At 42.7% G+C, this 12,281-nt stretch overlaps 1 protein-coding gene across 6 annotated transcripts in view; it reads left to right on the forward strand.

Moving 5' to 3' along the window:
* ARL15 (ADP ribosylation factor like GTPase 15) overlaps positions 1–12,281 on the forward strand; it is a 407,407-nt gene that overhangs the window by 139,750 nt on the left and 255,376 nt on the right. For all 6 annotated transcript variants that reach the window (XM_058564091.1, XM_058564094.1, XM_058564092.1 and 3 more), the window contains one exon: positions 7,365–7,509. In XM_058564091.1, the coding sequence (XP_058420074.1) occupies positions 7,365–7,509 (145 nt within the window). The remainder of the gene's footprint in view (positions 1–7,364; positions 7,510–12,281) is intronic.

Here is a 12,281-nt window from a genome sequence, read left to right on the forward strand (position 1 = left end):
AGTGGAAGATGCTTCAGCCATAAACCTGGCAGTGCAAGTAAGAAAGCAATACCAAGACTTGCATTTTCCCCCTCCTCTGCCACGTGTCTGTCCAGTTACACAGTTAGCCTTCTTAAAGCACTCTCACTCCCTCAAAACAACAGAAACACCTCGCTTGTGATACTCTCATCCCTGACTCCAGACATGGCAGTACCAAGGCCTAGAGGATGTGAGTAAAAGCTGTGGAGCCCCAGCCCTGTCACTAGTTTTTGGGCGCGTTTCATATCTGCATGTTGCCCTCCACACAGAATGCGTCTAATGTCTCCTCTACGTGACACACCCTCTGATGTTAAAGGCTGATCATTCCTGTTGCTCAGAAAATGGCTCTGGGCCAGCCCCGTGGCTTAGCGGTTAAGTGCACGCCCTCCGCTGCCGGCGGCCCGGGTTTGAATCCCGGGCGCGCACTGATGCACCGCTTCTCCAGCCATGCTAAGGCCGTGTCCCACATACAGCAACTAGAAGGCTGTGCAACTATGACATACAACAATCTACTGGGGCCTTGGAGGAAAAAAATAAATAAATAAATAAATTTAAAAAACAAAACAAAACAAAACAAAAAAAAAAAGAAAATGGCTCTGGAGCCAGGCTGCCAGGGTTCAAGTCCTGTTCCACTTAAGTTAACTTCTTTGGGCCTCAGTTTCCTCATCTTAAAGTGGGAAGTATGTAGTACTTTTCTCATTGGCTTGTTCTAAGGAGAACATAAATTAACACACACACATCACTTGTATCTTGTGCTGAATAGTGTTAGCTGCTTTGGTTTTGTTTTTAAGTTTGTAGGACACCGATCCTTCCTCATGTCTTTTCCAGAGCGTAAGCAGCTCTTATAAGTCCTATAACACATTTTGGTTGTATTTTCAAAAGACAGACCCACATTTGACTATTATAGACTTGGAAAGTATTTTATTTTAAATCTTGCAATTTTAGATTTTTAGGCACTGCTTAATATTTTATTCATCTGGAAATTGATTTCCTTTTAAAAAACTCTTTTTCCTTGTGAGAGGTGGTGAGGGCCCGAATGTATAGGTGCCTGTGTTTGGTTTTGAAACCAAACTACCTTAGAAATATATCCACTTCAAGTTATGGGTGAATTTTTCTCTTGCTTTTAAGTACTAACTAATTGATGTTGTGTTAATCTGACAAGTATTTATTGAGCGCTGCCACCCCAGGGCTCCATGGAAAGACCTAGTTATCTGCCATAGGAAACCGGTTTTTGTCAGGCAAGACCCATATTTAAATAAGGTGGAGAATGTGGGGCCTGGGCAGTGACTACATGGCTGTGGGGAAGTCCCAAAACTGACTGAAGAATATTTTCCAGCAACTATACAGAGCTTCAATCAAATTGAAATCATGCTCAGAATAAAATCATGTATTCATAATGAAAAACAGAGCATCAATTGAAACAAATGCCATGTCCCCAAAGGCTAGAGATTTAGTGACACGGGATGGTCAGAAATACTGGCAATGCAGGGGCCAGTGCCAGAGGGGAAGGATTTTGAGCAAGGCTTTGTCTAGAACTGTGAAGTTGTAGGACAACTCAGTTCCTCTGCTTTGGTGCCTGGCCACCCTTGGTAGCTGTAAGATTAAACTTTTTGAACCCATAATAGGACCAAGGATGAATATGTCTTTGAGTCAGTGTGCATAATTCTATCATCTAGTAATTCTTCCAGTTAGAGAAAAATACATCTGGCATAGTATGAACTGCAGTGCTAGACGTGTGTGTAAAGGACTGTGGAGTGGAAGCAAGGATTAGTTCTTTCGGAGGGAATTGGAGAAGACTTTCAGAGAGGTGCCATCTGAGCAGAACTTTGAATAGGGATTCGCCAAGTAGAAGAGAGAGGGAAGAGCCTTTCCTTCTGAGTTCCCAGGACCCGGGTGGCACAGAAGCATGAAGGGCTCAGACTGTTTGAGGGACTAGTGAGTGCTTTGGAGGGTGGCGGGAGTCATGAAGGTGGAGATGTAGAGGGAAATGAGCTACACAGTTAAATGCTTAATTAGTGCTTTACAGTGTCGATTTGTTGAGCAGTTATTCACTGAGTACCTACTGTGTACAGTACTCTGCCAGACCTACCAAACATTTGGCACTGTCCCCAACAGAAATGGGGACATTTTAAAAACAATCTTGCTGCCGTGGTGCTAGGCCACCAGACTGAAATGCAAGTCCTCATTTTACCCTTGTAAGTTAATCTTTTGCTGATGTTTTTTATAATCCGTGTGCTCACCCTCCTTCAAACAACTATCCCTAAGGTTTTTGCTTATGGTTTTTAGCTAGTTCACTTTTCACCTAAAGATTATATGATTTGTCCAAGGTCTACCACATGGAGTTATTACTGGTGATCCCGGTCCTTGCCCACCCTCAAGACCTTGGCACACCATTTCTTCACATACAACATTGATAGAAGCTTGTGGATGCAGGCTAGGGGGAAACAGCCTATGTTATGACATGAGAGAGATACACAGGCTTCTTTTGAAAAGGAACAAGTCATAACGGACCCTATGTGAAGACCTGTGAACTGAAGCAGTCTAGGCAACAGAGACCATGACCTTGGTTGCCTCCCCCTATATGGTTACAATGCAGACTCACCCTGTTCTCTTCTCTACTCCCTGCTGCAAGTGAAGGCCAAGGGTTGTGTGTTTTTAGTGTCTTGGGTTGGACTGAGATGGGATGGAGCGTATGGAGGCTGCTGTGGGCTGATGGAAGGGAAGTACCACAGTGTGGGCTGCGTGGCGAGCTGCCAGGCCCTTGCGCAAGGAAGCTAACTATCACCTGAGATACCTTAGGAAAATGAGCATCATGATGAACAGTTATTTACCTGTATAGTTCCTTTCTCAGAGCATAATGTGTTGATGCCTCGTAACATCCTCCTGAAGAAAGGAAGTGGCAGATAGTGTTAAAACGTTACTGGTTAATTATGGGGAGACTGAAGCATGGATAGGTTTATGGGGCCTGAGCAGAGTTATACAATGCCTTAGTGTCTGGCCTGGGAATGAAGCCTGAGTTTGCCGCTTGCTGTCAGGACTGCCGACGGCATTGTGTTTAGCATTGTACAACAGTGAAAGGGGCTTACTCTTAACAATGCAAGAGCTGCTGTAGGAGACAGACACAATGAACTTTGGTACAGTATAGTCTAGAGGCCAAAATGAGTAATTTTAAATAAATTGACTATGAGGTCTAAAGCTTCATTAAGTTTTAAAATGAAAAACAAGTGAAAACTCTGCATAGTTTTTAGGAACTGACTCAAAAAAAAAAAAAAACAACAAAAAACACTCTTCCCCCATTTGAAGTAGCATATTCTTAAAAAGTCTTATTTTGTTAGCTTAAAATCTGACACTATTCCTGTTAACAATAGGATTTATTTATTTCAAATAAATGTTCAAAGACTCTGGGATTTATTTCAAAAATTCTGCCTTGTAATAATTGTCAGTCCAACCTGTATGCTTTTTATGTTCGAAAATACTTTATTTCCATAGCTTGTGGTTTTAGGAGGAGGCTTTCGTTTTATTCAGATTTAATTTGGATTCTTCCAGAACAGTTGGAAGTACAGAGCCTGAAATTCAGGAAGGAGATTGAGGAGAGAGGGGAGATGTCATGTTAGGTGTCTTTACCATCTGCATGATTGCAACTGTGGGAGTGGAGATGACATCACTGAGGAGAATACAGAGGAGATAAAAGATGAGAGTGGAGTAGAATGTTACTGCTCAATTGCCTGTTATGTCAGAAGTGTCTTGGAGCCGGCCCGGTGGTACAAGCGGTTAACGGCGCGCGCTCCGCTGCGGCGCCCAGGGTTCGCCGGTTCGGATCCTGGGCGTGCACTGACGCATTGCTTGGCAAGCCATTCTGTGGCAGCGTCCCATATAATGTGGAGGAAGTTGGGCACACATGTTAGCCCAGGGCCAGTCTTCCTCAGCAAAAAAAGAGGAGGATCGGCATGTGTTAGCACAGGGCTGATTTCCTCACACACACACACACACACACACACACACACACACACAAAAAAAGCAGTGTCTTAGGTGACCTAGAATAAATTGACAGGTGATGTAGATATGAATGGGCTTGGCTGCAAAGTTTTTGCACTCTGGATTTTAAAAACAACATGACGATGAAATTCTGGAACTCTTGGCCAAAATATGTTGAGTAATATTGACATATGGATAATTTAAACAGGGCAGTATAGCAGTCAGTCACCTGCAATTTCATGTTGTATTCAAGATTTATGATAGTTTGGATCAGGGTAGTTGGGCTAGTCTCCCTCCAGGAGATAGTCCAGGGGAATTCTGGCAGAGGAGCTAAGCAAGAATGGGGGTGTCCAGAGCAGGAATAGGGCCTCTCCCCACCTCCTCCAACAAAGGTCAAAGCAACCCAGTAAGGGAAACCACTGTGAGAGTAGTGGTGTTGCCTGACATAGTTGAACTTGGTAGAGCTCTCCTAAGTGAATGCCTGCTACCCAGTGGTGGTCTTTGAGGAAATACATACATACATACATCTTCCTCTTAGAAAAACTTTCATCATGAGTCCAGTAGACTCATGGGTAAGAAAAAGTTTGCAAAAAGTCAGACATTATCTGCCAGCCTTCATACCAATCCGGGATGCAATGTGTTGGCATCTAGAATGCTGTTTATAGTTGTGATCATTAATTTAGTAGGAGAAGGCATAACGGAACTCAAGTAAGGCCAAAGAAGAGTAGCTAATATGATGAAGGAGTGGGTGGGGTTGCTATATGAAGGCAGACTGAAATAATTAGGGCTCCTCAGGTTTGAGAAGACCAAGAAGAAATAAGAGTTTAATAAATCTGTGAAGAATATGGATTACATTATCATGGGATTGTTTACCAGAACCTCCTAAGAGCCTAGGAAAAGTGAATTTAGGACAAAAAAGAAGCTCTATCGTACCGAGAAAGTAGATCCTGTACATCAAAACCACTCTTATGGGAACTGGCTAAATTCTGGCGTTGAAGTGAAATGAAAAAGTCAAGCGTTGACATTATTTTCTTGAAACGTTGGGCGGAGGGGGTGGTCCCAGAGGAAGCATAGATCAAGCTTCCTATTAGCCTTTACATTTTCTTTTCTAAAGTGAAAATTAAATGTTGTTCATTCTTCATTCAGCAGTTATTCATTGAGGTTAGATTCTATGCCATGTTTTTTTTTTTTTTTTTTTTGTGAGGAGGACTAGCCCTGAGCTAACATCTGATGCCAATCCTCCACTTTTTTCTTGGGAAAGAGTGGCTCTGAGCTAACATCCATGCCCATCTTCCTCTACTTTATATGGGACGCCGCCACAGCATGGCTTACCAAGCGGTGCATCGGTACGCACCCAGGATCCGAACCTGCGAATCCCGGGCCGCCCAAGTGGAGCATGTGCACTTAACCGCTTGTGCCACCGGGCTGGCCCCTCTATGCCTTGTTTCCTGCTAAGCATCAGGATACTGGGGTGAAGATGGACAGATATGGTTCCCACTGTCTGGTGATGAATAAGAAACTGTAATTATGTGATGAATTCACAAACATGCTGTGAAAGCTTGACATGAATTGCTAATGTACTCTAAGGATCAGAGCAGGCAACCCTGAGGAAGAGGTGCTTCAGCTGAGCCCTGAAAGCAGATGAGGAATTCGCTAAGCCAAGAGCTAGGGGAAGAGGGAACAATATATGTTGAGTGCCTTGAGGTGTGAGAGGGTCATCATGGCTGGAGGGGGGAAAGTGAGGGGGAGAGTAGGAAAAGAGTGATGGGAGATGAGACTGGGGGCGTGGGTTGGTGGAACAGATCATGGAGGACCTTGTAGACCATGACAAGGGTTTGGATCCAAGAGCAGTGAGAAATCACCAAAGGGGGTTAAGCAGATATGATGAGATTTCATTTTTATAAATGATCACAGTGGCTGCCACATGGAGAATAGAGAGGGCAAGAGTAAATATATGGGACCAGTGGGAGAATGTGGTCTTGTCTAGGAGACAGTGGCCTGGGCTGGAGAGAAGTGGACAAGTCCTAGAACTATTTCAGAGGTCGTCTGGACTGGATTTGTTGACTAGGTATGAGAAGTGATGGAGAGAATTAATCAAGCTTGATTTATGAGAGTGTGACAGCCAATTAGGCCTCAGATCTTATCTGAGTGAGAAGAATTAGCATGGGTTCTTTTATAGGGCTCTTCTCTCATGATCTCCAGATGACCCAGAAGTCAGTAGATCTGCCTCCCTCCCTGCCTTCCCCTCTTTCTTTCTCTCTTGAATCATTCAGGCTCTATAAGCTGGCATATAGTTGGCCTCTAATAAATGGATGTCAAATAAGTAGAAAGATCAAAAAATGCATGAATGATTTCCAATCTCCCAATTCTCCTTTCTTTAACTCTTGCAGAGCAAACAGGTTTGTGCAGTGCTTAAACTACATGACAGTTCGTGGTACCCTGTGGTCAGCTGACCTGAAACAGAATTTAGCAAAGATCAAGATGGCAGTAGTATATATATAGGGACTCTATTTAGTGATTTTTAAAACCTTTTTATTTTGAAATATCAAAGAGTTGTAAGACTATTACAAGGAATTTTTGTATAGACTCTTTACTCAGCATCACCAGTCATTAACATTTTACTCTGTTTGCTTTATCACACTCCTCACCGTAGAGAGATGGAGATGGTGATGGAGATATTTTGAATTTTTCTTAGCCAGTTAATTGCAGATGTCAAGACCCTTCACCTCTAAATACTTTAGTATGTGTTTTTTCAGAACAATGATTTTCCTTACATAGCCGCAGTGCGATGATTAAATTCAGGAAATTTAACTTTATGCTGTTATCTAATATGCAGTCTCTATTCAGCCCTCACCAGTTGTCCCAATAATGTCATTTATGCGCTTTTCCTGCCTGATCCAGGATCCAATCCAGGAGGCAATGCATTTCGTTATTATGTCTCTTTAGTCTTCTCTAACCTGGCACAGTCCCTCAGCCTTTATTTGGCTTTGAGACATTGACATTTTAGAGGGGGGCAGGCCAGTTGTCTTGCGGAATGCTCCTCAGAGTGGTTTTCTGGCTTCCTCATGCGTAGAGTCAGGTTGTGCATTTTGGGCAGGAGAGCTGCGGAATGATGCCGCCCCCCCCCCCCTCCCCGCAGTGCACCTGTCGCAGCAGGAGGGGAGCTGTGAAGTCTTATATGTCTCATTCCTGGGGATGTTAACTTTGGTCATTTGGTTAAGGTGGTGTTTCTCAACTCTAAAGTTACCTTTCCTCCTTATAATTAATAGATGATTTAATTGCTTCTTAATACTTGGTCATTTTAAATGTCACTAAGCTTTGTGTCTGCAGTCTTATTTAAAAGAGCCACATGTTTCCCCCTCTCTTGGCAGTGTTTTAGAGCACTCTGCTGCAAGGGACCACCACCTGCTCGACCAGAATATGACCTGGTTTGCATAGGCCTCACAGGCTCTGGCAAGACCAGTCTGTTGTCAAAGCTCTGCAGTGAAAGCCCCGACAACGTCGTGTCGACCACAGGTGGGTACTGCTCCACGGTCCTGTCCCTTTCTCTTTCTCATCCCCAAGATGTTCTCATTTCTTATGCTATTTGTAGGTACTCCCCTACCTCTCTCCCCTTCCTTGTTCTCTCCATTTGTGGTTAAATGCTTCAGTCAGTTTGTTTATTTTATTTTTAGATACTCTGTTTTTCAAAATAGATTTGAGGGAGACTTTAAAAGCATTAAATTGTTGTACCCTCTGTTGCTCTAGTTGGTCATTTCAGTGCCACTGAGTAAGTCAAGCTCAGGAAAATATTAATACACACTAACCCTGAAGGCTGGAATTCTAGTACTGTAACAAAATGGATTCATCTCAGTCCCATTGAGTGTTATCCTCCCTTGAAGTGTCACTCTAGCCTACTTGTGTTGGTCAGACACTCCCTGAACAGTACAACTGATGGAGTCTGACTCTTCTTCCCTCAGCGTTTTCATCTGGAGGAGAGTCGGTGCAGAGACCATTGATCAGGTTTACCATGTTCCCTGAGATGGCCAAGAAAAGGCAGTCTAAGCATTGGTTCTCACTTGGGAAATTTTGCTCCCCAGGGGACACTGGGATGTCTGGAGACATTTTGGTTGTCACAACTCGGGGAAGTTGCTCGGGGACTTCTACTGGGTAGAGGCCAGGGATGCTGCTAAACATCCTGCCATGCATAGGACAGTCCCCACCAAAAAGAATTATCCGGCCCCAAGTGTCAGTAGTGCTACCTAGAGCTTTTGTCACTCCCCAAACATTTCCTCTTTCTCTTCTGACAAAGAACAGGAAAGAAGAGTGTAAATTAGAGAAAATACTGGAAGAATAGTTGGAGATGAAGAACAGGGCTGCCGTGGGAGGAGCTGACAAGGAAGGAGTGGGGTGAGACATTGATTAGCTGGGAAAGTTGAAAAGATTGTTCATTCAGCCAACTTTTTAGGGGCACTTACTATGTGCTAGGTCCAGTGTTAGAAACTGAGGATAAGCAATGATCCCAGCATCCAGGAGACTCAATCTACTGGCCACATGGACATTAAGTTTATGTCTAGAAATTTGCAGAGGAGGAGTAGTGATCACTGTTGCCTGGAAAGGGGGAAGGGAAGGATGCACGATGTTTTCTACATTGGATCTTGAGGATAAGTAAACCTGGCAGACTAGCAGGAATAAGAGAGTAGGATGGGAGAAGAAAGAAGATTTCAGGGCAGAGGGGCCTGAAACAGATTGGCACCCCATGGGAACCATGTTTTTGTGGCCACAGGGCATGATTAGTAGAATGCCAGGAGTCGAATCACAAGAGATAGGCAGTGGCCAGATCTTGGTGAACCTTTTATATTATACCATGCTCAGAACTTGAACTTTTCCTGTAGCTAGTGCAGAGACGTCAGAGTATTTTAAGCAAGGAAACTCTGTGATCAAATATCCATTTGAGAAGGATCACACTATGTGATGTGGAGGCTGAATTGTAGGAGGCACTGTTAGATGTTAACTAAGGCAGTGGTAGGAGAGAGAGCAAGAGAGAGAGATGAGGGGATAGATAGAATACTTATTTGAGGTCTAGAATTTGCAGGGCTTGTTGGCCAGTTGGGTTTGGAGGGTGCGAGAAAGAAAGAAGCCAAGGATGACTCAAGTCCTGGCTTAGGTGGTGGGTGGATGATGGAATCATTAACTAGGATTTCCTAATAAGAAGGAAAAATATTGATGACCAAGAGTCTTACACCAGTTCAGATCAGGTTTTGCCACCAAATGTTAGGAAAAAAGTGCAGGTTTTGAGAGCTTTTCAAATTTTAGAATTGTAGATAAGAAACCATGGACCTATAAAGAAACAAAGAATTGTAGATAAGAAACCATGGACCTATAAAGAAACAAAGACATAGCTTAATTAAGGATGAGGAAAAGAGTGAGGGGTTCTTGAAGACTGGGGAGACCACAGAGAGGATGAGCAGAGCTCAAGCATGGCCTTTTGCGTGAAGCCATTCGTAACTACCTTCCTTTTGCCCCCAACGGAACTTGGCAGTCCCTGCTGTCCCACTGTGCATTGTCCATATTTCTGCCATTTAGTGCCTGCAACACTGCTGTTGACATGTCTGTCTCCCCAGCCTGGGGTGTAAGCTCCAAAGGGCAGATAGAACATCTTATTTGGCTTTGTGTACCCAGAGCCTGGCACAATGTTTGGGCATAGCTATAGATGTTTGTTAGTGAATAAGCAGATAACAATAAATTGAATCAATATATTTTCACATAAAGTATCATACCTCTGTGGGCCTCATAACAGCCTTATATGGCAAGTAAGATTCTTTTTCCATATTCTGTCTTTAAATCATCTGAGGCTCAAAGGTAGAGTGACATGGCTATTGTGACACTGCTAGTGACAGAGGTAGGGTGCCAGTTCAGGTCTTCAAATGAAGTTTAGTCATACTCAAGGCTTAGGATTTCTGATAGGAGTCTGTATTTGCTGGTTGTTGGTAAAATTAGGGTATCTTTTGAGGAATGTGTTATGTAATTATACAAACTTTATTAACTTAGTAATTCTTTTAAAGCAAAATAACTTTCCCCAAAATGTGTAAAAGTAATACAAAACTATACTGTTCTTCACTGCTCAGCGGTATAAACAGGAAGCAGTATTGCCAGAAGCACAGTCTTGAATTATAATGTAAAAAATTATCTGTAAATAATATTTTTATAATTTATTATTTGTAAATTGTATTATAATATGTTTTGTATTTGTTTTTGTTAAATTTCTTAATATTTTCCTTTTACTGGAACCAATTGTAACATTGTATGCTAGTTAATTTTCTGATGAACTATATATTAGGTTGGCTAACATTTTGGATATCAAGCTTCTATGACTTGTCGTTATTCTGAACTAGGCGCAGTGCCTTTTTGGAGGCCTGTTTGGAGGTCTGTGCCATCAAGAAGCTTATACCCGAGTTAGGAAGATAAATATTCTAATGATTAACAGTTTACATTTATTGAATGTTTAATATATGTCAGGTGCTAAGACAGAATGTGATATGTACTATACTTGATGGTATAAACAGGAAAGTTAAAAGAGAGAGTGATCGTTTCTAATCTGGGGAATCAAAGAAGGCCTCATTTGAGTAGAACCTTATGTGATGGGTGGATCTAAGCAGAGAGGAATGGGGTGAGAAGAGTAAGGAGAGAAAGCATAGGGTGTATTCAGGGACAAGTTAGTGGTCATACTGGGTTGAGGCACAGGATTTAGAGATGTAGGATGTGCTATGACCTGAGGCTAGAGACTGGAGAAGCTGTCAGAGACCCGTAGCAGGGAGAGGTGATTCAGCAGGGGCTGTAATTGTGGGGCTGGAGAGTTGGAGGGAGATGTGATTGATCCTGTAAGAGTGACAGTCATTATTGGGTAATAATAAAGAGGAAAGGAAGAGAAAAGAATCAAATATGACTTAAGTTTCTAGCCTGGTGATTGAGTGAATTGTAAAAACTAAAGAAAACATGACAGGCAGTTTTAAGATAAAAGACAATGAGTTTAGTTTTGGAAATGCTAATTTTGAGGTGTTGGCAGGACTTCCAGCAGTGATCCAAATGCCAGAAGACAAGCTGACTAGAGAGTTTGTGGTTAGAGATCTAGATTTGAGAGACAACTGGGTTTGGATAAGATTGTTGAGGGATGATGAGTAGAGAGAGGGAAGAAGAGTGCTAAGCACCAACTGTGTTTCCTTCATTCTTTCTGCATTTATTGAATGCCTGTTACGTGACTGCCACTGACTTAGGCACTGAGAATACCTCAATGAACAAAATAAACAAACATCCCTGCCCTTTGGAGCTCACGTTCTAGCATCTGCTATAGATAAGGAATCTAAGCTAGGCAGTTCTATGTGGTATTATATAAGTCAAATATGAACATGAGGTCAAAAGAATAAGAGTTAAATAATATAAACAGAAGTCTAACCTCTGAGAGAAATCCATTGGGTGTGGTGACAGTATGGTCATTAATGACCAATGGTAGAAGAGTTTCAGAAGACTGGGTAGAAACTAACCTGTGGCATGAGGGGGTGGTGAGCAAGCAGAGGGAATGAGGTATAGACTATCCTTTTCACTCCTTGGCCCCTTGGCTAAGATTACATATACATTACTCTTTCTAGAAGGTAGACAGAAACAGAGAAAGCAGTGTTAAGGGAATTTGTTTTTGTAAGGAAAAGTGCCACGTGAGCATGCTAGTGGACAGAGGTATAAAGGTGATGGTCAGGGGAGAAGGAACACTGAAGATGCTCAAGAGAGGGCAGTGAGTACGAGGATGAGTGAGGACGTCTGATTATGGTCAAGACAGAATAAATAAAACTGGTTTACCCTTCTGCCTGAAATAACCAAAAGAAAAAAACCAGACAAAATATAAGAAACAATTTTCAAGAAAGTGAATATCAAACAACAGAGGTTAGTTATCCCTGAGAGATGAGAAACAAATGAGATAAGCCCTACAATTGCCCCGTCTTACTGCCTTGAGAGACTTCCCAGACACAGTTCCAGTGGGAACTGAGGTGGAGCTCAGTGGATTCCCTCCATTGAGGAGATGGAACTGAGAGTCAGAGAGACCAAGGCAGCTAGAGTTCATAGGACACAGTACTAGAGAAGAGAGAGTTATACAGAGAGAGAACTTAGAGATCTACAGAGGGTCTCCCTTGAGTATCCAGCAGAGTATTCAATGCACGCACGTGAGGAAATTACTCAAGGCTAGGGAAAGAACCATCTGAAAGAGCCAGAGGGAACAGTGCCTGGTGTTCACAGCGGGCTGAGAGTTATGCTTATTT

Source organism: Diceros bicornis, chromosome 20 (assembly GCF_020826845.1).
Source record: "Diceros bicornis minor isolate mBicDic1 chromosome 20, mDicBic1.mat.cur, whole genome shotgun sequence".
Taxonomy (NCBI): domain Eukaryota; kingdom Metazoa; phylum Chordata; class Mammalia; order Perissodactyla; family Rhinocerotidae; genus Diceros; species Diceros bicornis.